The 26,578-nt window shown below is 39.2% G+C and overlaps 2 protein-coding genes across 2 annotated transcripts; one reads left to right on the top strand and one right to left on the bottom strand.

The window, feature by feature from the left end:
• Positions 1-4,927: 4,927 nt before the first annotated feature.
• Positions 4,928-10,370, bottom strand: fabp6 (fatty acid binding protein 6, ileal (gastrotropin)). Its single transcript, XM_007254107.4, has 4 exons — positions 10,227-10,370; positions 6,083-6,258; positions 5,607-5,696; positions 4,928-5,087 (listed from the first exon to the last, which is right to left on the bottom strand). The coding sequence occupies exons 1-4, from the start codon at positions 10,291-10,293 to the stop codon at positions 5,025-5,027; spliced, it is 396 nt and encodes a 131-aa protein (XP_007254169.3). The 5' UTR covers positions 10,294-10,370; the 3' UTR covers positions 4,928-5,024.
• Positions 10,371-16,784: 6,414 nt separating this feature from the next.
• Positions 16,785-26,170, top strand: pwwp2a (PWWP domain containing 2A). Its single transcript, XM_007254106.4, has 2 exons — positions 16,785-17,947; positions 21,883-26,170. The coding sequence occupies exons 1-2, from the start codon at positions 16,812-16,814 to the stop codon at positions 23,816-23,818; spliced, it is 3,072 nt and encodes a 1,023-aa protein (XP_007254168.3). The 5' UTR covers positions 16,785-16,811; the 3' UTR covers positions 23,819-26,170.
• The last annotated feature ends 408 nt before the right edge of the window (positions 26,171-26,578 follow it).

Here is a 26,578-nt window from a genome sequence, read left to right as displayed (position 1 = left end):
ACCCAAACCATTTTATTCTTCCTTTTAATATTTTTTACATTGATGTCCCATGTTTTATGTAGGTAGATGCATTGTGTTCACTGTAACAGATATACGCACTGTTTTTTTTTTTTTTGTATTTCAGTTCATTGTAAAGTGAAGCCTCTGTGTGTGCAATATGTAACCATTAGTTTCATCTGTTACTTTAGACAACCTTCCTTTTTTTCACCACTGCTTTATTTCTGTCCCCTTGTTGTAGGGTTAGTGTTTGTATACCAAGATATTACTGCTGAGAGGTAGTGATTTTTATTTTCCACCAAGAAACTGTTGCACATTGCAACCAATGTCTCCTAAATCTCTAGAAGTTTAGTAGACCGAGGAGTATTCATAGAGCTCATTCAGTGGTCTATGGTTTTATTTAAAAGCCTAAATGTGTGTAGGAGAGCAAGGCCTGTGGGGATGAGGATACCATGTAAATTGGATATAATTTGTAAAAAAAAAAAAAAAAAAAAAAAAAAAGAAAGAAAAATAAAACAAAAAAAAAAAGCAGATCTGTCGTACGAGTGTCTTTGATTTGCTAGCACACTGTGGTGCTACACACTGAAAGCGGTGAATTTGCATAGCTCAAGTGCTGTTTAATATGAATGTCTGGACTCATTGCAAGTGAAAAGCTTTTATAGGAGGAAAGGGGGGGGGGCTGTTCTCCTTCATTTGGGCCCGCCCCCAAATACCAGTGCCCTCCCCCTCCCCTCTTTGGAGTGCTGACTGAAGACAATAGAGGAGATTCCTGCCCTGCATGGCTCACTTTCCTGTCACTAAACAGCCCTAAAAACAAATAACATGCAAACATACTGCTCATTGTTTAGCCCTTCTTAAAGATTAGCTGATAAAAGTTTTGGAGGATGGACAGAGAAAAAGAATAAATTGAGGGTAATTAAAGTTGAAGCCATGAAGAAAAAAAAACAGAAATGAAAAATAAGCCTAGTTTTAGACTGTATTTCCACTTGATACAGTGATACAGAATTAAAAAAAACTCTCTTAGTTCAGGTTTCAGCTTAATCTGGGTTTGGGAAACTGACTCAAAGTATCCTAAATCTAGCCAAATGATAAATATTCTCTTAGTTAAAGCTAAACAATTTGAAATAATCTTGAAATACTCTCTACATCCCACCCTGAGTAAAACCTGGTCCAGTCATTTCATTTAGAATTATTGACGTATTTAAATCAAAATGATATAAAAAGCTTTTTTGCTTGCCTACTTACTGGCCTGCCTAAAGAGAAGAGATTCAGTTGAGTAGTGTATAAGTCAATGATTATTAATGCCATGGCCTTCAAATGCAGTAACATGAATTAAATTAGTGCAATATGCAGGAAAAAATAAAAAATAAACATTTTACAGCATTGTAGTTTTTTTGCCAACATGTAACATTGAGACTGGGACAAATAAAAAATTATTAAGTGTTGCATTAAATTAAGAAAAAAAAGTGCAAAAAAAGTAATTATGTATAATTTATTTTATTAAAAATGTATTAAAAACCTTTTCTGTAGAGGACATGAAGTACTTTAGAATGATGGGGAAGTTTGAAAAACAGTGTGTAAAATTCGACCAGGGGAACCATATAATTGTGTTTTTATAATCCCATTTTTAAAACTATTCTGGTTGTTTCGATGTTGAAGTGGGCTGTGCAGTGTGATGTTTATGCTATTAACAGTTGGAGGAACATGCTTGAAGAAACTGTAGGCCTGTTACTATATCTATTTTTGATCGGATGGTATTGTGTGTGTGTGTGTGTGTGTGTTTGTGTGAGTGAGCAAATAGCTGCTATAAACTCTTATTAATCTTTTTCTTTTCTTTTTTTTTTAAACAACTTTTAATAATTAATAATGTTCAGACACTGGATTTGGAATATAATCAGTTTTGAAATATCCGATCCATGTTTATGGGCTCTATTTACTAAGAATCATACTGGGGTAAACGTAATGGGCAATAAGAAGATTTCCATCTTCTTTTCTTTTCTTTTCTTTTTTTCATTCTTTGCTTTGTATTGTCATTGTTTTTCTAATGCTGTAGGTCATTTTATCCACAGTGGAAATTGGTTAGACTTTTTACATTACATTACATTTGGCCGACACTTTTGTCCAAAACAACTTATAATAACAATAATGATTTACATTTATTAATGGAAGACTAAAAGTTCAAGGTAAAAAAAATAATAATAAGAAAAAAAGGGAAATAGTGGGATAGAGGAAGAAAGGAGGGGAAGAAGGAAATGAGGTTAGACTTTAACAGTAATAGACTTTAATTTAGAGCAAAACTGTGTGTTACCATTTAAATAAATAAATAAGCTTCTTTTTAGAGCACTTATATTGATTTTTTTTTTTTTTTGTGAAAAAAGAGCCAAAAATTCTGACAATGATAAGGTTATTATTTTAGCTGAGAACAAACAGAATTTTGTTGAATCTAAAAACTAAAAATTGTAACTGGATAAAAGGATTAAGGTGGGCCGGGTAGGTAGAGGAGCACAGGGTGGGATGTAACGCTGGATTAGTGTGTCTGTTGAGAGAACAGTCTTATCTGAGTAATTAAAGAGATTGGGTGGAAGCGGAGGGGAGGCTTGGAGAGAGGGAGGGAGAGAGAAAAAGAGAGAGAGAGAGGGAGGGGTGAGTCTCCTTTGTGTTAGCACTCTGTGGGGGGCACATGTGCAGGCCCGGGGAGGTGGGCCACATGTCTGAGCCGGTGTGACGAGGGGATTGGGTTTGGGGTGGAGGGGGGCTGCAGTTGGTAGAGGGGCAGTTGGGTAATGGATCATTTTCGCAAGCTTTGTTTGCAAAGCAGAGAGGGGGGAGGGGCTGGCACCCTTTTAATTATTAGAGGGAGTACTTGCAAACTGAAATGCCCCCCCCCCCCCCCCCCCCTACCACCACACACACACACACACACACACACAAACAGCCCACCCTCTCCCTCATCTCAGATATTGTTTTACAGTGGTGTGTCTGTGTGTGTCTTTATTCTGCAGCTTTCAAAAACAGACTTTAGCCCATATAAGCTGAATATGATGCGAGGCTGAGGATTAAATTGTTGTTTTGGCCGCTTAAAGATTAAACATAATGAAAATGAATGAATGAATAAAAGATAAGCTAGGATAGTTGTATGTATTATATGTGTTATTGAGTCATTTAAACATTTCAGTTATTTAAACATGGCTGTGATGCTCTGCCCATTAGAATCTTTGATTAAGATGGGCCGTGTATTAAAATCCAGTGTTTTGCCAACATTAATCCCTTTATCAAATCTCAGAAGCTGTGCTAATGTTGTCTTCACAGTGTGCTACAACAAAGAGATCTGCCAGGGCCTTTGTTAGGGATACAGCGTCCCCTCAGGGTTGATGCACATTTTGAAGGCTGACTGCCCTCCAGTGGTAGCTGCTTAGTCACCAGTGTGTGTGTGCTTGGGTTGTGTTTTTTTTTTTTAGATATGTTTTATCTAGATATATGTCTAGATAAATAATTTATATATAGAGCTCTGGAACAAATTAGGAGACCACTTAGGTTTCTTAATTCTATAAACTACAGACAACATTTCTCCCAAATTCTGAATAAAAAATACTGTAATTTAGAGCATTTTTGCAAAAAAAAAAAAAAAAAGAGAAATGGCTGAAATAATAAAAAAGATGCTAAAGTTTTAAGACCTCAAATAACGCAAAGAAAACAAGTTCATATTCATTTCAGTTCATTTAATCACAGTTTTCATATCTTGGCATGTTCTCCTCCACCAGTCTTACACACTGCTTTTGGATAACTTGATGCCACTCCTGGTGAAAAAAAATCAAGCATTTCAGCTTTTTTATATGGCTTGTGATCATCCATCTACCTTTTGGATACATTCCAGAATTCTTTATTTATTTATTTTTACTTGAATTTATGGCCTTAATGGTGGGTGCTGGATGAATGAATGAATAGGTCAACTTATTTACAATGTTGCCCATGCATTTAACATTTCTTTTGTAATTAATATTGTATTAGTTGCAATATTAATATTATAAAAAGAGAAATCAAGCAAGTAAGTTTGATATTTCATGGGAGGAATGTGAGAGTTTGATTGGATTGTTTTTGTTCCATATGGTGGTGAGTCATGACACTGAAGAACTGTTTTTGAAAAATGAAAACAAAAGTAATTTGTTTTTCTTGGCCATCATACACTGAAAAAAAGAGTAAAGGAAAAAAAAATAGTTCCTTGAAGAACCTGTAGGTTCAAAAACAGGCCGTTCCATTCATGCATTGTAAGTCATAGGATTTGTTGTGTATCATGACTTTTGGACACCCATTGGAAGTTAAAGTACAATACAAATAATTAATTATACACACGTATAATAAATGTTTTCCAAAATAAATATGACCTAACAATAGGTTAGCATAGTAATAGTCCTGAATCTTACATAATGATATGTTAGGTGGGTAATGGGCAGTTGTAAAATGTGATTTGTAAAATGCCTTTCTTTTATAACCAGCCTTAGAGTCTATAGCTGTACAGTCTGTAGCTGTAAAAGCTTAACTGCTTAACTGACTTGTTGGAAAATACTACATACTGTACCTTTAACCAATGCTGCGCTGATGTGTGGGATAAGCCTGTGGAGCCTCGAACACTAAATGTGAATGTGGTTTTTGACATAATTACTGGTCTGTTTGTGTGGACAATTCTAACCAGACACTAAGGTACAGCTTAAAGTGTCTAAAATTTTGAGTCTATCTATTCTGGCTCTGGATGTTTTAAGTGAATGATAAAGCACTTTTGTAATTTTCTCCACTGGAAGCCACACATGTTAATTCTAAGCACCTTAAAAAAAGTTGCTCAACTTAAAACTTGATATATAAATTGATATATATAATCATATTTGCTTGTATACTGAGTTTTTTAGATCTATCTAAAAGGAAATAAATGCAGGCGTTTGGCAGTATATGTTTTTTATTATTATTATTTCAATTCTTTTTTACATTTTGTTTCAAGCGTGTCTGGGGCCATCAGTTCCACAGGAGGGATGCAGTTAGATTTTCTTGCTGGTACGGATCAGAACAACTGGGCCCTTAGCAGAAGTAGCAGTGGAGGTCTGTAAAGCAGAGAAAGAAGAGGTTAAACAAATGGTTTATAAATGAAAGAAAATAAGAGTAGGGTAAACTGCTCTGATTAAGATGTATTTAGTGTAGGTATTTTTACTAAATATATAAAAGTCAATAAAACTATTCTCATTACGAGCTGGGATGTTGTGGGATCAAAACCAGAAGACAATTTAAAGCTTTTTGATGTAAAAATGTCTCAAATTTAGACTAAATTGACAAAAAGTCTTGAGGAGATCACAGTAAAAAAACAAGTAAAAACTGAAAAATCTGAAAGCATTATTTTCTATACTCTTGTAGTTGTTAGTGAGTTCATTTATTTTAAGTGCAATTAAGTCTAAATCATTAAATAAAGCACATATTAAGACTAAATAAAGCATTTCATAATAAAACACTGTCATTTAATGTAAAACTTGCCCAAATGGAGAAATGGTAGATATATGTTTTTTTCATTGAAAGGCCACAAATGTGGATGTTAAATATTTAAAAGTCTTTAAAATTTATTGACATACCTCAACCAGCTTGCCCCCGCTGACCTCAGACGTGTGGTGGTAGTTGGGGAATCGCACGCTCAGCTTGGCGCCCTCCATGGTGACGGTTGCCTGGTGATGCAACATAAGAATGAATCCCATTCACAGATTTAATCCCTGATTGATTGAATGATTTTGTTTAAGGACAATCAAAACACAAATATGCCTATCAACCAACTCAAGGTTATTCATTAACATGCAGTCTTAAAAATGCTTATACCTAAAATGTCTGTTTTGTGATCAGGTTGATGCTGGAAGACTGGTGACTGAGAGCAACACATATTCTAATAACACATTTTTTGTGTGTTATTAAAGCAGCAGTCTTTAAGATTAGGAAATGGGATGTCCTTTTCCATCTTGTACCCACTATCAGACATCCCATGAATTTTGGCATGCCGTTGTATGTATGTATGTTAAATGGCAGTAGAATGTGGCTCCTAGTCATTTTTTACTCCTACCTTAAACTTCTTTCCTCCGATGGTCTCCATGTCGCACTCCTTCCCAATCACGAACTTGTTGGTGACGCTGTGATTGGCCGGGTAGTGCTGACTCCAAGAGTACTCATCACCGTTCTGAACCACTTCAGTCACGAGTTTGTAGTCCCGACCCTTCTCAATCACATCATCAGGGATACCTAGAAACAATTTTTTTTCATACTTTAATTGATGCATTTACATTAAACTTACATTTAGCATTTAGCACACGCTCCTATCCAGAGAGAAAACATTAGAAAATATGCTCAGCTAGTTCGCCTGTAGTAGAAGCTTCTACCTATCACTTAAAAATGCATCACAAGGCAAAAAAAAAAAAAACAAACATATTAATTAATCATACTAGATATAATACTAATACAACATATCTACTACAAGTAAAAGCAGAATTTGAGATAAATATTCTTTTACAATTTTACAAGCTAGAAATAATTCTGGAAGCTTTTTTTTATATTCTGTTTAGGTGAGAGTTTCATTATGTTACAAATATACAGCTCTGGAAAAAAAATAAGAGTTTCTTTGATTTTACCAAATTGAAAACCTCTGGAATATAATCAAGAGGAAGATGGCATACCTGTCAAGTCTCCCGTTTTGGCCGGGAAACTACCGTATTTTACTCCTCTTTCCCGCCGTCCTCCCGTATTAGTATTTTCCCGTAAATTTCCCGTATTATGATAAAATTTTAAAAACTTTATTATTGAGGAGACAGGGCACTGACCGCTCTGTGTCTCTAAACCAATCGTGGTACCGGTTCAAGGAGAAAGTCCCGCCTTTCAGGAGAAACAGCCAATCAGCTTGCTGGTTTTGCGGAGCGCAAATGAGGGTCAGTGTGGGGAAGACGCCCCGCCCCCCGCTGTGAGTTCAGGCAGCTAGTCGGAGCAGCTGATGTTAAAACATGGATACGGAGATTTTTCTAAAAGAAAGGTAAGGGTAGGCTAATCATGTAAACTGTGAGGAGATTTTTCTGATAGCTGCTTAAAAATACTCGTCTCCGAATAAAAACACACAGATTAATACGGAGCCCGGGAGGGGCCGTGGATAAAAAAAATAATAAAATCGAGTGAACGATGTAGCAGTTCGTGCTCACGTTTTCTTTAATTCGAGTGAACGATTTGCAATTCGTGCTCACGATTTCTTTAATTCGTGCTCACGATTTCTGTAATTCGTGCGCACGATTTCTGTAATTCGAGTGAACGATTTCTGTAATTCGTGCTCACGTTTTTATGCGCAATAAGACAAGAAGCTCGGAGGGAAAGGAGCATTTTCTCTCTTGATCTGTTACAGGGGTGCAGTAATGATAATCAGTTATCTACCTTTATAACCTGCTGTTATTAATGCACTAGTGTTACAGTTAGATGTACAGTACAGTGAGCAGATTTTGCCTGGTGGTGGAATCTCTACAGCGCGTGGGGGAGAGCCGTCCGCGGCATCGGTTCCCCCGCCGCCAGACACCTGCCGCGCGCGCAGGTCTTCACGGAGCTTATTTACCAACAATGTAGACAAATACAGTCAATTCCAGTCATGAATAAAGGAAACAAACATTTTACTGATGCAGGATAACTGTGTGTTATTAAAACCAGATCAAAACAAAGTTATAATGCAATGTGCAAATGTGTTTATTAATTTCTAAATAACATTCAGCCAGCCTCCAAGGAAATGCACACCTTCTTAAATCTGGTTACATCATTATTACTTTTATGATAGATTTAATCTATATTTTAATAATTTGTATAATAAATAAACACATAATTCAGAAAATATACATTTAAGAAGTTTATAATTATTATATTTTTTTTATTTGAAGCTTGTGGCATGTTTCTGGGCAGGACACTGTGATTTGAGAATAAGCAGATATTCAGGACATTTCATCAGATATAGAAACTTAATTATTTTAGGAAACATATTGGAATAAATTATCAAATTGATCCAAATTATTATATGAAATGCCTATTTACTAAATATCTTAATACATTGTATTAATAGTATTTTAGACCAGCTATTTTGATTTTATATAGTGTTACATATTTAAAGCAGCTCTTATATGAGCCATTCATAGACAACTGTCACACCTTGCATTAATTTTGTATTATCTTTATTAACTTTTACAGTGTACATTTGGACCTAAGTCTTATAGCTGTATATTTATATAATTATACTTCTTTACGTTATACTATTGTTGAAAATAAGAAATTATAAACAGTTCCACATTGCATTATAACTTTGTTTTGATCTGGTTTTAATAACACACAGTTATCCTGCATTAGTAATGTTTGTTTCCTTTAATCATGACTGGAATTGACTGTATTTGTCTACATTGTTGGTAAATAAGCTCCGTGAAGACCTGCGCGCGCGGCAGGTGTCTGGCGGCGGGGGAACCGATGCCGCGGACGGCTCTCCCCCACGCGCTGTAGAGATTCCACCACCAGGCAAAATCTGCTCACTGTACTGTACATCTAACTGTAACACTAGTGCATTAATAACAGCAGGTTATAAAGGTAGATAACTGATTATCATTACTGCACCCCTGTAACAGATCAAGAGAGAAAATGCTCCTTTCCCTCCGAGCTTCTTGTCTTATTGCGCATAAAAACGTGAGCACGAATTACAGAAATCGTTCACTCGAATTACAGAAATCGTGCGCACGAATTACAGAAATCGTGAGCACGAATTAAAGAAATCGTGAGCACGAATTGCAAATCGTTCACTCGAATTAAAGAAAACGTGAGCACGAACTGCTACATCGTTCACTCGATTTAATTGTTTTTTTTATCCACGGCCCCTCCCGGGCTCCGTAGATTAAACCTTTTAAAAATTAAAAAATTTACAGCTTGTGAAATGTGGAGAGGACCGAAATTAACTGAAATGATCAGAAAGAAGTATTAATTAAAAAGTATTAATTATGTAGACCCCATTAGAACTAATTTTTACTGATGGAATATATCTGGTCCATGTCTTTTTAGTAAAAGCTCATGATACTATTTTTAGGTCACCAACAGTCAATTTGCAGAATTTGTGCAACCTTTGTTCAATTTTAAATCCATTAAATAAATAAAAAATATATCATATAAAAGAGTGCATTTATGCCAAATCTTAACTTTTTTAAATATCTAGAAAAGGGTTATTAATTTGGCTGTATTAAAAGAATGACATATGTAGGAATGTCCACAAAATTTCAGTGTCAACAAAGGTAGGCCTATCAGATTCTGATAATCTAATTGTAGTCTGTAAATGGTTCACATGTGGTTATCTTAGATTTCTTGTAAACCTGTCTTAAAATGTAAGGGATACTGAACCTTCGTTGGGCTGGTGGGACGGCTTTAATCGGACGTAGGAAAATATCCCTTATTTTTAAATCTAAAACTTGACAGGTATGAGATGGATGATCACAAGCCAATAAACCAAGCTGAACTGCTTGAATTTTTGCACCAGGAGTAAAGGTCATAAAGTAATACAAAATCAATGTGTAAGACTGGTGGAGGAGAACATGCCAAGGTGCATGCATGAAAACTGTGATTAAAAACCAGGGTTATTCCATCAAATATTGATTTCTGAACTCAATAAAACAATAATAAAAATATTAAAGAAATATAGTCCTGTGCACTATTGTCCCTATAACCTGCTTTGGTACTAGCCCAGTAGACCCATGCATATTAAACATTTAAGTTGTTACAATGTGCTTCATAATGTCTGAACATGTCATAATGAATGGAACAATAAAAATGGAGTTACATTCAAATTAAGACTATCAGACGATATAGATTTTTTCGTATTTTCACACTAATGATAAAAGTACTATGATAATAGACTACACCAATGTACTGTATAGTATCCCAGTAACACTTGGATTAGGTGCTTATTTTCAGTGTCAAACTTTAGAAGAGAAGGAAATACTGCAGTGTATAATACTGCTGTACATTACTAATAAATAATAACACAACATATAGTAATACTGAACAATATAATAATATACTGTAGTATCAAACAATATACAACAGTCCATTCAAATTCAACTTGCTGCTTGGACTCAAATCTTACAGTACAACAGGTAAGAGTATTTCTTTTTTTTAAGTTCATGTTCAGAATAAGTTTCTAGGTTGAAGTTTCTTCTTACCAATCAGTTTGCAGAACTCATCGTATCCCTGCTGAGACTCAGTCTCCCACTTGCCAGAGAAAGCCATGGCTGGATGGAGATGATGATAAGGACGGAGATAAAGAGAGAAGTAAGGCGAGGGCTGGTCAGAGAAAGGTAACGATGGACAGGTTGGCTCTCCTTAAATACTCTCTCTCCTCCGTCTGACTCGGCCTCTTCTGTCATGACCTGATGGGCTCGTCCCCATCATAACCAGGACATAAACTTTTACGATGGCACCACTGCATGTAAAATGTCAAGTCATCAAGGATGTGACCGTGAGGTTGCTCACCTGCAGATCACAAAAAGTGACTTCATTCATTTTTCTTTGCACAGCTAAATTACTACCTGCCATAAAATCCTTTTTTCTCGCTGTAGTTTTAGAGCTCTGCTCTACATTTTATAAACCTGTCTAATTATATTTTAATAGAAGTAAGATTTAGTATATCTCGATGTATTATAAATATCAGTTTAACAATAATTTGAGTTGAAAAGTTTAATAGATGTCTCAGAAAATCACATGTAGTATTGGTCTCAAAATAGTATTGTAAATAGTATAAGTATCGAAATTCCATATGGTGTATCTATGTAAGATCCGTGTCAAAATTCCATGTTATTTTAGTTTTCAGTCGCAAAAGTCCAAGTTATATTAGTGTTAATATCTTGTGTTATATCAGTCTCAAAATTTCATGTTATATCAATTTGTAGTCTCAAACTTCCATATCAGTGTCAAAATTACATGTTTTATCAATCTTAATATGTAGCGTTAAATCCCTCTCAAAATTCCATGCTACAATACAGCTCAGACCACTTCAGTTGATATTTATAGGTATATGTTTGAGTAAATGAACATGGTTGTTTTATTCTATAAACTACAGACAACATTTCTCCCAAATTTCCAATAAAAATATTGTCATTTACAGCAGAAATCAATATTTGGTGGAATAACCCTGCTTTTTAATCACAGGTTGCATGCATCTTGGCATGTTCTCCTCCACCAGTCTTACACACTGCTTTTGGATAACTTTATGCCACTTCTGGTGCAAAGGTTTAAGCAGTTCAGCTTGGTTTGATGGCTTGTGATCATCCATCATCCTCTTGATTACATTTAGAGGTTTTCAATTAAGTAAAATAAAAAACCTCATTATTTTTAAGTGGGCTCTTATTTTTTTCCAGAGCTGTATATCAGTTTTCAGCCTCAAAATTCTATGTTATATTGGTCTCAGATGTCCATGTTTTAATAGGTTCAGTCTCTAAATTTCATGTTGTATCAGTCAGAAAAGTCCATGTTGTATTAATTTTCAGTTAAAATTGCATATACCAAATCACATTTCATTGCAAAGTATCATGTAGGCTCAGTCTCAACATTAGGGACAAAATGTACAGTAGCACAAGTCTCAAAATTGCATGTCACTGCAGTAGCAGATGTTATATATCAGTTTAAAAACTGATGATAAAAACCATGCAGTATTAATTAAAAGTTTACTATCTCTTATAGCAGACTGAGTTTAAACCACAGCTGTGAATGCTCCGGTGAGGCTCCAGCCCTCAATGTATCACACAGACAGACAGAGTAAATAAGATATGCAGGGTATATACTGTATATGCAGGCTGGTCAGTACAAGATGTCTATGTGTGATATTTCTTAGTAGAGAACAGAGTGTACAAGAACTGAACACACTGAAACATCTGCAACAAAGTTTGATTTGACCTAATTTTACCTAAAATCCATTCAGTATCAGTATAACTATAACTTTATATTAATCTCAAAATTAATATTGTATCAAAATGCTTCCCCCACCCATCCACACATTCATTCCTTTATTTTCCACATTCATATCGCTTTAGTATTGAACACTCTCTCTGATGAATAGAGGGCATGCGGGCGGTTGATGTAATAAAGCCATGGAACTTGGCAGCACAGAAGGGCAAGTGCCTTGACCTTGCTCATGAGCAGACAGTAAGCTCTTTACACTGGGGACAGAGCACACTGAGTAATCTTGGTGATGGGAAATGTGGCAGCCAGTGCATCGTGTAAAGCACACATTACTTATGAAATTTCACACACAGACCACCAAGCGAGTAAACAAATTATTACTAATTAATGTTCTTAATACACTGAGAAAGGTCAGAGTGTTGGTAATATCCTGTCAGTTATATTTAGCTCTTTTTATGTTGCCCTTGAGCCCCTCCTTGGCCTGCTAATGTACAGTGTTTTGATGCTGTCGAGAAAAACTATGAATTTCCATTTTCCAACTTTTTTTTATCCTTAATGTCAATTGTTTTTTTTACATTGTATCAGAAATTTCCCAAAATTTCTCTAAAACTTTACACTGACATCCATTAAAATAGACATTTTTTCCTTCTACAGAGATGATAAATGCCCTTTAAATGCACAAAAGATTTAAATTTTCAGTTATGTCAATTATGTCAACTAATCATTGCAGCCCTAGTGCCCAGTAGTATGATGCAGTCAGCCTGCATCATACTTCTGCAACAGACTGTCCAGAAACAGCAGTATTTCCATCTTGAGTGGCATAAACTACACTACTTCACACCAGCTGTTGTGCATACCAAATGACAAGCCAGGCCATTTAACAGAAGTTATCTTCTTGTCTTTCATAAGCTCTCCAAAAAAACAGAGACTCCTGTATCTTTTGTCTACCTTCGAACTGAATTGAATTTAATTATTGATTCCAGTAGTGTCAGCATTCTGCAGTGCTGCGAATGCTTGATCTTCAAGATCTATTCTACCAGGAACCCAAGAATGGCTCTCTCAGCTCCTTAGATTCATAAGTGGAGTGCCCCAGGGGTCAGTTCTTGGACAAGCTTTGTTTTACACTGAATTGCTGCAAAATTTCTGGGCACAGATGGTCTATTATTGGTATCAAGACTTGCCCAGACAGAGGACTAAACCACAGTCTGCTGAGTGGAGGTCTACAATGTTACCTGGAAATCTCTGTCTGTGGTTCAACTTCTCTAAAATACTGTGTATACATATATATATTTTCTTTTTAAAGCAGTGGGCGTGTAAGAGTATCTTAAAGAGTTCAATGAGAAAGGGAAAATGTGCCACAGGTCAATGCCCTACAACACATAAAACTCCATGCCTGCTCCTCCTGGATTACAGCTCTCATTACACCATATCTTTTTTTGTGGAAGCCAAGTAATATCTTACATTTTCTATATCAATCTTCTCTATCTAAAGTCTCAATCAGACATGCTTGGAAAAACTCAGGCTTTGCAAATAACAGAGCAGCCTCAAGCCTAATACATGCTGATGGGTGAGAGATAAATAGAGCACCACTTTAAGGCAGGCTTCACTTGATTCTGTTGAGCCAGCTATAAAAACTGGCCTTTGAATATCCGCCCACATTCACTCTGGAGGTTATGTTACTGTCTATGGTGTACATGTGCCTGGATTTGGACCCTTTTTCATACAAATAAAAGGCCACTAATATAAGATATATCATCACTGGAAAGTTCAGGTCTATCACATGACTGCACTGTGAAGAATACATGAATTCACTACTTTGTACCACAGAAACAAGAACCACACAATACATGGAAATAGCTGAAGCAAAATCTTATTTCACAGTATTTTGAAGGTGTCCATTCAGAATTATTGATTTTAATGGAGTACAGTGCATTCCATATAGTGTGCTTATACCTGTTAAAACCAAGAGAGTATGTTTGTTGTTTAAAGTCAGATTAAAAAGTTGAACAATGTTGGTGAATTTCCCAGACAGGATTTAATAAAGGATTTTTATCTCAAACGTCAGACTTGCATTCCTATTAAACAAATCAGATATCAGCAATCATTGTTAGCATTCCCCAGATTAGCACTGCTAGCTACACATTATTCAATATTTTGTACTTTCCAACCACATAGATGGTTGATTTAACGAGACACTAGTAGATAGGATTGATAATCTGTATAATAGTACTGCTTTTATTACTGTTACTATGGGGACAGCCATTCTGGATTCTGAATCTTCCCCACTTTCCAAATAGGAAATCTGACCTGCATGTCTTCCTTTCAATGGAAAATCTCTACTCACAATGCTGTGTACTAAACGTGCCCTGTCTGGAAAATCTTTCCCCAAATCTTTATTCATGTAATATATACATGAATATACTGTATCTGTGGTTGTTTGCTGTGATTGGTGCCATCCATGTCTTCATTCAATGGGAAAAAAATTGTGTTTGTTTGTGGGGACTTTTATTGACCAGTTTCCCTCCAAAATAGCAGGAGGTGCCTTCACAACACTTCCTGTTTGGTGTGGCTAGACCTTTTTTCTTTGGCTAGGTTTTGTTTGAGGGCTGTTTGGACCATTAAAGAAATGTTCCTGTGTGATTTGTTTTGTTAAGCATCTTACGAAGAGTGCAAATAGTTTTAAGTATTTTTGATAGAGGAAAATAGCTTAACCATTATTTTTAATATTATTATTGTTGTTGTTGTTTTGCACTTGGAGAAATGGAATTTAATAAATGTCTCAGTTTTGCATCTGAAGCATTCTCACACTTGCACAAACTGTGACCAAAATCAGTCATGGTAGGGGTTGTGATGCAGGATTCATGCAGAAAAGTACACTGAACATATGCTGCCTTCAAGACAACATCTTTTCTAGGAACATGCATATATATTTTTAACAAGACAAGGCTGCAAATAAAGATAAGTAGGGGTTCTGGACTGGACTGTCTGCAATCTGTACCTGTCAACAATAGACAATGTGTGGAGAACTTTAAAAGGAAATGAAATGCAGGAGGTGTCTGCAAGATACATAAGACTAAATAACAACTGAAACAATTATTCACTTGGTATCTTTGGTGCCAAAACATCTTTTAAGTGTTGTGAGAGGAAACTGCAACATTGAAGTGATAAATGCTTTGCAACCCCAACTTATTTTTGGGATGTGTTGCTGGAATGCAGGTATAAATGTACATTAACAAATAAAACATATTTCATACTCTCTGCAACGGAATAAAAGTCCAAGTAAATGCTTTCAATTTCCATACTGTGTTGTAGTGAAAAAGAAAAGCCGTTAAGTTTGTGGCCAACAGGTCACTGACCCCGTTGTCTTTAAGTGCCAATACTCATGAAAGAGCAAAATCATTAAAATAGCATTATATAGCATGATTACAAAATGACTGTTTAACCAGTGCCCTTCAGTTACAGTTCCCAAGGGTACGTCAGTTTGATGAAGGTAAACCATAGTGAAACATAAACTTTTACAATACTGCCATTCACAGAGTCTGTCCAGGTTTGACAATAAATGTGACGAAACTCTGCTGACAAATCCTTTTTCAAACTGACCAGGCTGAACTTTTCATACACATAATGAAATAAATTATTTATTTAAAATAAATGATAAATTAGGCCTATTTAATTGGCACCATTAATAAACTGTGCTATATATTTCATTTTTAGAACATGCAAGATTTTTTTATTATTTATAATCTGCATATACTTCACTGACAAAAGTTCTGGGCTATCTTATCATTCTGCTCATTCATTATTTCTTTCAAAATCAAGAGTGTTAAAACTTGTTTATCCAGATTCTGTTCAAGCAACTGTCTCTACTGTTCAGTCAATGATTTCTACTAGGTTTTGGAAAAGAACATTGGTGAGATCAGAATGTTGGATGATCACATCTCCTCATCATCCCGAACTCATTCCAAAAGTATTTGATGGAGCACCATCATTCCAGAGAACACAGTTCTACTGCTCCGCAGCTGTTCAAAATCTGCTCCTACTTCCCTAACAGAACTAAACAAGCTGTGTGCATTTGAACATTAGTGTCAGCAATTTGTGCAGCTTTATAGCCAAAAGGTCACTGAAAGCATTCATTAGAAACATTTTGGCATACATAGTGTATGTTAATTATTTTCATCCAGATATGAAACACTTAAGTCCAATGGGGTTAGAGTATTCACAACTGATTTTTGTAGTCCAGGTTTAATTTATATTCTAGAGGTGTGGCCTACTGGACTTGATGTAACACAGTAAACCAAGACCAGCAGATGACATGACTCTTCAAACCATCACTAATCATCAATGAATTTTGTATTTCATTTGGAAATCAAGGGACCAGAGTCTGGAGATTTTTTTTTCTGAAAATCTTACAGCACTTCATGCTTCCCTCTGCTGACAACTTTTAAGTTGAAGACTGAAGATTTAATTTTCCACCTGGTCTTAACACACTGCCCACACTGCTAAAAGTACCAAGTGGTCTTATATAATATTCTAATTTTCTATATATATTCTTTTTTATTCACCAAGTCAACCTGCCCCAAATCCTCCCGCTCTCTCACCCAGCTTAGCTCGACAGCGCGCCGTGTGGCTCTAAACTCGCAGTATTTTTTCCACAGGAAAGCGATATTGACAAAACCGAAGCCAATCACTGCCGTGTTTCCAGGGAGCACATTTGACTGACACGGATCTCCGCCAATTAACGACGCCTTCGATCCAACCTGACCAATTGGACGTGCCGGTAGTTTTCAGTGGGCGGGGCGTTATCTTATCAGTAGGAGAGGGCCAAGTAGTAGTTGCAAAGCGGAAAGAAAATGGCGGCCGTGGCTGCGGAGCCAGGAGCTGCTGCTGCGGCGGCATCAACAACAGCAGCGGGGGACGGGGTCGAGTACGATCCGGAGCCCGGCGAGCATGTGGCCGAGCTCGAGGCCCACCCGACGCGGGACTTCGCCCGCGAAGTGGAGCTCTGTCACCCGGCCGAGGAGGAGGTGGATGCGGGGCAGGAATGCAGCCAGGTCCAGATGGAAATGAGAAGGCCGGACCTCCAAGCCGCGGGAAAAGCCCTGCCTGCCTGCGCGGAGGATGGACTAGCCGGGGCGGGCGGCGCGTGGAGCCGCGTGGACGCCGTCGAGTGTGAGCGCGTGGTCCTCGCGGACTGCAGGTATACAGACATTGCCGCGGTGGCGGAGGAGCGCCTGAAGGAGCCGTTCTCGCCCAGCGTGGAGGCTCCTAACAAGGTCAGCGCCTGCCTTCTTCTGCCCAGCAGCTCCTCCGGCGCCAGCTCCATCTCAGACTCACAGCAGCAGCCCTCCGTGGTGTTTCTGCACTCCCTGCCCGCTCACCACCACCATCCCGGCGACTCGGACACCGAGCTGTCTCTCGCCGAGGCGGCCGAGCCCGCGGCTGAACCGGCTGCGGCCGAGTATTACAGTAATCCGCAGTCGCCTCATCCTACTGACTCTATAGCGTTCACACAGCCGTCTCGGGAGCCGCACTTGGAGCCTGAAGCCGCCAACGACGCTCCCGGCTCCGACTTTAAACCTCCCGAGGACGCTTTCCACGAACTGCCCCAACCTGCCGCAGACACGCCCGGCTCCCCGTCCGTACTGGAGGAGAGCTCGCTGGGAGACTCGGTAGGGCAAAGTTGCGTTAGTGACTTTTCTAACGGCTCCAGCAAGGACTCCATTAGCAACGAGCTCCCATCAGAACCCGAGGAGGTGCGCGCGCATCCTGCCGCCCTGAGTTTGAAAACGCACCTGAGCGAACCCGAGCTCAAGCCCCAGGTGCCTCAGGTGCCCAGCCCGGAGAGGCAGCCTGAGAGCATCATGAGCCTCGTCCTGGGCTCGGAGGTTCGAGTCTCGCTGGATCACATCATCGACGATGCGCTTGTGGTGTCCTTTCGTTTCGGGGAGAAAATCTTCTCCGGGGTGCTGATGGACCTTTCCAAAAGGTAAACAAACACCTGCCATGTTTATTATAACGTCCTGAGCATTGTAGCTAGCTAACTACCTAGTTCTACTCTTTAGGCCCTGAGCTGCTGAAGTCTTATAGTAACGTTATATAGCTTGAGCTCATGCCAGCCATTAAGTCCCTTTAGATGTTTTTATTTGGTTTTGTATTTAATTTCATTTTTGTCAATGAGCAGCTTTACAGAGAGAGATACGGGTCCAAGCCTTTTGTGAGTAAGCATCAAGGTGATGATGGAAACAGTGGCAAGGAAAAACTCCCTCATACTAAGAGTAAGAAGAAGAAACCTTGGAGGGAACCAAGACTCAGTCAGAGGAACCCATCTGAACCTCCTCTGCTCGACCCAAAAAGCACAAACACATAACATTTATAAAAAACAAATGGACATAGAGATATGGCGATGGAGAGCTATCGCTAATGTAGAAACAGGTTATAAATTGTGAGTATGAATAGGTGATGGGCATATGCTAAGTCCAGACAGTTTAAACATCCATATTTAGAGCTATGAAGTGTGGTAGGAATGGATCAGCACATGGTTCTAGAGAAAAGTCCCTTCAGAGCATTTGGATTTGTATTTATTTAAATTTTTGGTGATCAGCAGCTTTGCAGAGATACAGGTCCAAGCCTCTTATGAGTAAGCATCAAGGTGATGGTGACAACAGTGGCAAGAAAAAAACTCCCTTGTACTGAGAGGAAGAAACCTTAGGAGGAACCAAGACTCAACTGAACCTTCTCCTCAGCTAGTTAAACGCTGTCTTTCAAAATCACAGTCCCACTGTTATCCATCCACCAAGTGTTGGAATGGTTGGTTAAGTGCTGCAGTGAGGACACAACCACACATGATGAATGAACCCTGCCTGTCCTTGCACTCCACTAGTGCAAGTGTGTGTATGCATGATGCAACTACTAAAAGCCCCTGTATAGAACAATTCTCTGTTGCCTTCTTCACACCCAGCCTCTTCTTCCACCTCCTCAAAAATCTTCTCCAACACTAACACATTCTCACTTTAATCAACACCCCTCCCCACAAATCTTCTCACCCAGATCATACAGGGAACAAAGCTAAGCTTTGCCCTAATTGCCACACATTTAAAATCTATATTAAAATTGCGTCGAAGCTCCTCTAATTTGACTAACTCTAATGTTGGAAATTTTCTAGTTTAAAAGCCAATGAGGTGTGGTATCGTGATTTCTCATTAATATCCTTACTTATCAAAGGCTTGCTTCTAATAAGTGAACCCCTGAGTTATGTGTTTCTGTGTGCAACTCTGCAGCAGGGTTTCTGAAGTCTAATTCAGAAGATTGCATCCACTGTTAGTTCCGTCGCATAACAGTGTCATCTGTAGTGATCAGACCTTGTTGGTAATTTAGTGTAATGTCATGTTTTTTATGTTTATTTATGTGTCTCTGTCCTCAAAGCAGCACTAGGTCTGACACTAGGGCTGCACAAATTATCGTTTCAACATGACAGTTGCAATGTGCACATACACAGTAGTTAAATCGCAGGATATGCAAAATGACTGATGGCAAATCTAGCCATATACATCATGCTACAACAAGCTTAATACAAATTGCATATCTACCAGAAACATAATCGGCCCAGTATCATTTATTGTAGTCCAATATCTGATTTTTTAATACCACATTTTAATACCACACTGGATCTGAAAAAATCCAGTGATGTTTTTTTTTATGTCGCCATGTCACATTTTTCTATATCATGCAGCCCTATCTGACACAAAGCTTGTCAGAATCAGCGAGAGCCAGTGGAGACTCTGCTGTCACCTTTAATCTTGCCCTGATATTCTGATCCAATCTAACCTAGCATCTATAAAAGTCAGTCCATAACTCATACGTCAGTCATTTTATTAACTAATCCAAATAAACACGGGAGATTTACACCTTTAAAGCAGAATTTGAATTAATTATAACATCAGTAGACATTGATGAAGACACCATCTTGGCCCATGCAGTATTGGTCTTGTTTTCCCAAAGCATTGTGGGAAGGCAGCAGTGTCCACCAGCATGTGCTGGATGGGAAGTTAGATGTATCCATTCTGTATTTTGGCAAATAGGTGAGATCCAGGTGCTGGGCTACATATAGACAAGATCACTGATTTCAGGTTCAGTGTTTGTCCATTTAGCTTTTATCTAAATTTCGCAACATGTCTCAGTGAAGATCTACCACTACCACATGACCCTGTCCTGATCAAATCTGGTGAAATTCGTGCCTCAACTGATAATGAAGCTGTAGTTGGCTAAATTCTTTCATAATATTTGAGACTGCATTGAGTGTGGATTATCTTATTCTTCTTATTTCTCTGGTCCATGTGTTTATTATTGGACTGCATTATTTGTCATATACATAACAGTGGTTACAAATATTGTGTGAGTGCTGACATTTAGTATTTTCTGGAGAGCATTTACAGTTTAAGAAAATGTCAGTGTCGTGTCTACCTTTTTACAAACAAATCTAATCAAACGACATACCTTCACCTTCATGAAAGGCATTTGAAAACAGTGCCATCCAACGCATGCCCTTTTACAAACCAGTCATTGTAAAGTATAGCAAGACACAGGTGACATAGCAGAATTGTTTAATTTGCTTACTATACTACAGTGTGAAAGCAGATCAAAGGTGGAAAATAAAACATAAATTTGAACTTTGGTTTGGACTTTCAGGTACTGGTCTATAATTTCAGGTATAAAAACACCCTAAGACTCCATTAAGAAGGCTGGAAGGTACTCTAATGCACTGTTATAGCCACTATACTTTGTCATGCATTGTGTTACAGAATTACATCTGAGTGATACTGAAGACTTCATGTACTGTTTAGGCATATTTACATAGATAAACCTGTCATGGAAGGATGAATAGCTAAATAACAACTGGTTATATGTGTTGAAAATCTAAGGCATAGCAATAGTTAATATATTTTTCAGAGCCTTTCTGCTCCTTTCCAGTGAATGTTTTGCTGCAGATCAGTTGCTGAACTGAGGATAAACCATTAGCCTAAGTGTCAGGGCTTCGAAGTGACTTACCTGTTATATTGTCCATTTTATTTTTAGCCAAGAGTGTCTCTAGGGCAGTTTTAATTTGCATTTCTAGGCACGATCATTCCTAGCCCTAACTTGGTCTGCGATGGATTTGTTGAAGCTCATCACCTCTTTAAAGAGAACCGGATGCTCTGATTCCTGCCTGTAAACCATTGATCCTAACCTGTTATGTTTAATTCATGGGCCTTTGATGCTTAACAAATCAAGGTTCCGCACTGCAGCTGTTTCACAGGTGAAATGTGCTAATGTGGTTTCTTTTTTTGTACTAAATGCTTAATTCCTGTGTACACCATAAAATATTCAAGCTAATAAAAATGTTTAAGGTTTAGCCGTTATCAGATTTCAGACAACATGGTGCTCATAATGTATTGCTCTATTAATAAAGTCAGTCAGACAACTTAAAACAAAAAATAATACAATTTTATTTGTTCTGAAGTCCAGTTGTCAGATTTCTGTCATTTTTTCATGTCATTTTGTTGAGTAGACATATTATTTTAACAGTAAGATGGGTATACTAGTAGTTTTTTTTATTGCCTGTTTTTTTATTATTAGACAGATGTAAGTTTTAGCAGCAGTCTTTTTTCAATTTCCCTTTGGATACATGTTAACTGTAATCATGCAATCACCTTTGGCAGTTCATAATCCCTCTCTCATCTGGGTCAGTCACTATAATAAAAGATACTGTTCAGTCTTAAATTTATGTAAATATTTTAACATAAAAAAAATCAGCCAAGGTTGGCAATATTGGATATTTAATCAAAACTTTGTTGGCAGTTTAAAAGACAAAAAGGAAGAAAGTCATTGATGTTTGTGTTTGCTTTATTGTTTTAATGTTCACTTGTTTTTATTCTCCCACTCCAGGTTTGGACCCTATGGAATCCCAATAACTGTGTTCCCCAAGAGAGAGTATAAGGACAAACCAGAATCTATGCAGCTTAAGACGGAGGCATTACAGTCAGAGACTGAGAAGAGCGTCACTCAAGGAACTCCTGATGCCCCTCCAAAGGAACCTGCCCAGGCCTCTTCAGTGCCCCAAGCCAGCCCTACCCCTCAGCCCAACCAATGGACCTCAAAACCACCCCCTTTGTTTCAGGAGGGGGCCCCCTACCCACCTCCGTTGTTCATCAGGGACACCTACAACCAATCGTTACCTCAGCCTCTACCCCGCAAGATCAGACGGCCAAAGCGCAGGCTGTACCGCGAGGAGCCCACATCCATTATGAACGCCATTAAGCTCCGACCGAGACAAGTGCTGTGTGATAAATGCAAAGGGGCTGTGGTACAAGGGGACAGGCGTGAGACGCGCAGAGGCCCCGTTTCAGACTGCCGGAGCGATGATGCAAAGCGGCGGAGAAATGACAGCACAGCCGCTGCTGCTGGGAAGCGGCCACGTAGCGAGGACAGAAGCCGCACTGCTGAAGGACCCAAGCGGCAGGCTGCAACCTTACGGGTCACTTCCTCTTCTGCATCTTCTGCTCTAGGTCAGAGTCACGTTAAGGGGGCTTCTGCTGGGAACCGAGTGGTAAGAGGGATTTCCACTGCAGCACCGTCCTCAGCCAACAGAGTGCAGCTCAATGCCAAGAAAGTGCTGCAGAGCAAAAACGTTGATCACTCTAAAGCACGAGAAGTGCTAAGGATGGCCAAAGCTCAGAAGCGGCAAAGAGAGACTGTCGCCAGCAGCAGCAGCAGCAGCAGCAGTAGTAGTAGTAGTAGCAGCAGTGGTAACACCAAGGCCATGACAAGGGCTGCTGCTCTCCAGGAAGCCCACCAGAAGGTCCACTTCACCAGACGACTTCAGCAGATCAGTGGAGGAGGACCGGCCATGGCGAACCCGCTGCCACCCAGGATGCGCATCAAGCCCCAAAGGTACCGTAATGAAGAAAACGATTCTTCCACATGTAGGCCGCCTTGCTTGGAGAAAGTGCCGGGAGGGGGGCGTTTAGCGCTGCCTAAGCTAGCTGCAGCCCGCTGCACCTCCACACGCTCCTCTTCCTCCTCCTCCTGCTCCACAGGCCAGGCCGCTGCTGCTGCAGAGCCTCAGGGGCAAGACAGATCGCTCGAGCCCCCGTTAATCCAGCAGGCCCAAACCAAACCCCATCCACACCCCCACACAGCTACGGAGCACAGGGACCCCCAGCTCGAGCCAGAGGAACAGGAGGGGCAGGAGACACAAGGGAGCAAATCGGGCAACTTGGTGGTCTACATGACCCTTAATCCCAGCCAGCCCGACTCCTCTAGTACCTCGATGTGCAGCGTTGATAGTGCAGATGATTTAAAGTCATCAAACTCTGAGTGTAGCTCAACTGAAACCCTTGACTTTCCCCCTCCCGGCGATTTACGCTCGACCCCTGCCCCCGGCACATCTTCCACTTTCGCCTCCACCTCTCCCTCTGCTCCCAAGGAAGAAAAAAAGCGCAGTAAATCCCACAAAGCCACCGTCTTTTCCAAAAATGTCTCAAAGTGCGTTGCCCTGGATGGCAGGACCATTTGTGTAGGGGACATTGTGTGGGCCAAAATTCTCGGCTTCCCCTGGTGGCCTGCCCGCATCCTTGCCATCACAGTGAGCCGCAAAGATAACGGGCTGTTAGTCAGACAGGAGGCCCGTGTCTCCTGGTTTGGGTCGCCTACCACTTCCTTCCTGGCAATTACTCAGCTTGCCCCCTTTCTAGAAAACTTCCAGTCTCGCTTTGACAAGAAGAGAAAGGGTCTGTACCGTAAAGCCATCACAGAGGCCGCCAAGGCAGCCAAACAGCTCACTCCTGAGGTTCGCGCCTTGCTAACTCAGTTTGAGACGTGAGGTTGTGTGCCTTTGACAGGTAGGCAAAGCAAGCACTCGCTTTTGACCTGTAGCCCCTCCCAAAAAACTCTTTGCCCCCCTAACCGTGCCCAGCCACCTCGCACAGAGAAGCCCAGAGAGTGTCAGGCCAGACAACCAGGACTGTTATTTATTTTTCGTGGAACAGGCAGAGAGGCTAGGGGGGCAGGGGAGGTGAATACTGTTGGAAAATTGATAATGCTGAATAATGATAATGAAAGGAAATTGACACGAATCATTATGTTCAGTTGGAGTTTTAACGTGTATGAATTGATTTTCTTTTGAACCCATATGCCACATCTAGTATCATTTTGATCTTTTCTACGTTCGTATATTTTGCTATTATTCCACATTTACAGGATAGATCATTCTCTTTCCTATGACCTCACTCACTTGCCTAAATGAAAGACCATCATAGACATAAAGAAGTTTTTACAGTAGACTTTAACCATCTGCTGTCATAGGGTTTTGATTGATTGATTGTTTTTAGTATTCTTTTAAAGAATGTTTTTACATGAGCTGTTCCTTGTGAACAGAGCTGGGTAGACGAGTGATTTGAGTAAATAGTTGGAACGTTTGTTTTTAAGGAGATGTGGATATTGGGCCAGGGCTATGCTTCCACGTGGATATATAAAGAGAGAAAAAGAGGGTGGGCAATGGGAGACTTTTTAATGGCACCTGGTTAGCGATCTATGTGATTATTTGGATTAGAACAGTTTAGCTTGATCCGTAAAGTCCTGGTAATTTCAGAACAAGATGTGCACAAACAAATGTGTACATGATGGAAAGTAACATGTCAAGAAGGGCCCAGGTTGGTGGGTACACAATGTCTTACTCAGGTAGATGAAGAGACTTGATAGGTGCTGCTCCTCCTTAGACATTATTAGATGCTGGATTTTGGTCCTGAGGTCCGAACAGAGGATCAGTTGGGATCTGGGTGTGGCTCTCTGCCAGTCGTGACTTTGCAGGCAGGCGGCTTAGCCAGGTTTATGATGGAGGTGTCTGTACGCCAAAGTCACCTGAAGTGCCAGTCGGAGGAGTGAGCAGGGACCTTGTTCGCTTCGTAGCCGAGAGAACCGTAGATGGGCCCTGCCAGCTGATGTGATTCCTCCCTGATTCCCACCCCTCACAATTCCAACATCTGTTACCCTCACTTCTCATTTAACTACTCACCCACTGCACAGCTCGCATCTTCTCCCCTCTCCTCTGCTTTGTCTAGCTGTCTCACACTCTTTCTCTCCTGCCTGTTTGTCTGTTTGTGTTCTGTTACCGTGTCTCACATGTCTGGTTTTAGCTTCAATATTCTCACTCTCAGTTTACACCTCTTTGTTCTTGTGTGGATGTAGAAGCTCCTGTTTGCTTCCAACCGATGGGATCACACACATTTATTTGAGGCCACCGTTTGTTTGTCCAAGCCATTCATATCTTTCACTTTAAAATCAGTACACTTTGTTGCAGTAGAGCATCAAAATCCGTTATTACTGATTTGCATTAAACCGATAAGAGAGAGAGAAGACTGCCCATACTGTCTTGCTGTAAAGGAGAGCACTGAACCACAAGGCAGCCTTTCTGATAAGTTCTTATTTCCGAGCATAAATATGGGTTAGAACTTCTTGTTGGTTTTAGTAGTTAAACGATTTCTTTATTGTTTAGTGTTCATTGCCTCTCGGCTGCATTTCCAGCTGAGGAATGTGTTTTAAAATTTATTTGTTGTGCCTGAACTTTATTGTTTTATGTCATTTCACTTCTTGGGTCATAGGGCTGAACATCTGGAAATACACATTTGTATATACAGTATTCAAAATGTATTTTACCAGATAGATGGGTTGGGAAATGACTTAAATCTTCTTTTATGACCTGAGAACAAAAGGTTTTAAGTTTGTGTGGCTCAAGTGAGCATTATGTCGAAAAGAAAATGTGTAACCTCTCTGATCTGTAATCAACATTGTCTTTAAATTACATACCCATTACATTCTAAACTGTATCTACATGCCTGAGAAGGGATATACTGTAAGATAAGCCTGGTCTTTCCAAGTACAGCAATCAAATTGGCAGAGATCAATGGCTTGAGAGGGGAAATAAAACCCAACACTTTGCTTGGTAGACCACACTGACTAACGGACATTTGTCGAAAGCAGAGCAAAAAAAGGTATTTATTTTGGTGTTTGGCTTTGTTTCATTTCAACCTCTTTTTATTTTTTACTTTTATGATTTCTATCTGTTTGCAGGTCAGAGAATGCTGTAAAACCATTGAAAAAAAGTTACAGTTGAAGATATTGTGTACATGTTTTCTGATGTTTTAAGAGTATATAAATAAAATGTGAACTTCAAGAATTTTACCTAGTTGTCATTATTTTCATATCTTCCAATCCTACAGCTTTCCGTTTGCTTATTGAAAATGAAAAAAGAGAAATAGTCAGTTGAATTATCAAGATTAAAGCAGTCTTTTTTCTGATCCCAGGTTTGTTTTGAAAATGTCTGAATATTATCACATTAATTTTACCCAGAACAAATCGATCGATCGACACAGTGCCTGAATCATGGGGCTCTTGTTTTTGGATGGCATTTGCAGCAGCACAAAGCAAAATTAATCATGTTAAGGTGCATATGTGCTTATTTTTCTTACCTGCAAACAGATCAGTAAAGGGTAGTTCAAACCTAGGCTATGTTCCGACTGCAGGCAAATCTGATTTATTTTTTATGTATTTATTTATTTTTTTAAATGTCTGTGAAGATGGCTCT

This window comes from Astyanax mexicanus, chromosome 17 (genome assembly GCF_023375975.1).
Source record: "Astyanax mexicanus isolate ESR-SI-001 chromosome 17, AstMex3_surface, whole genome shotgun sequence".
In the NCBI taxonomy this organism is placed as follows: domain Eukaryota; kingdom Metazoa; phylum Chordata; class Actinopteri; order Characiformes; family Acestrorhamphidae; genus Astyanax; species Astyanax mexicanus.
This window is presented reverse-complemented; position numbering and strand designations above follow the sequence as displayed.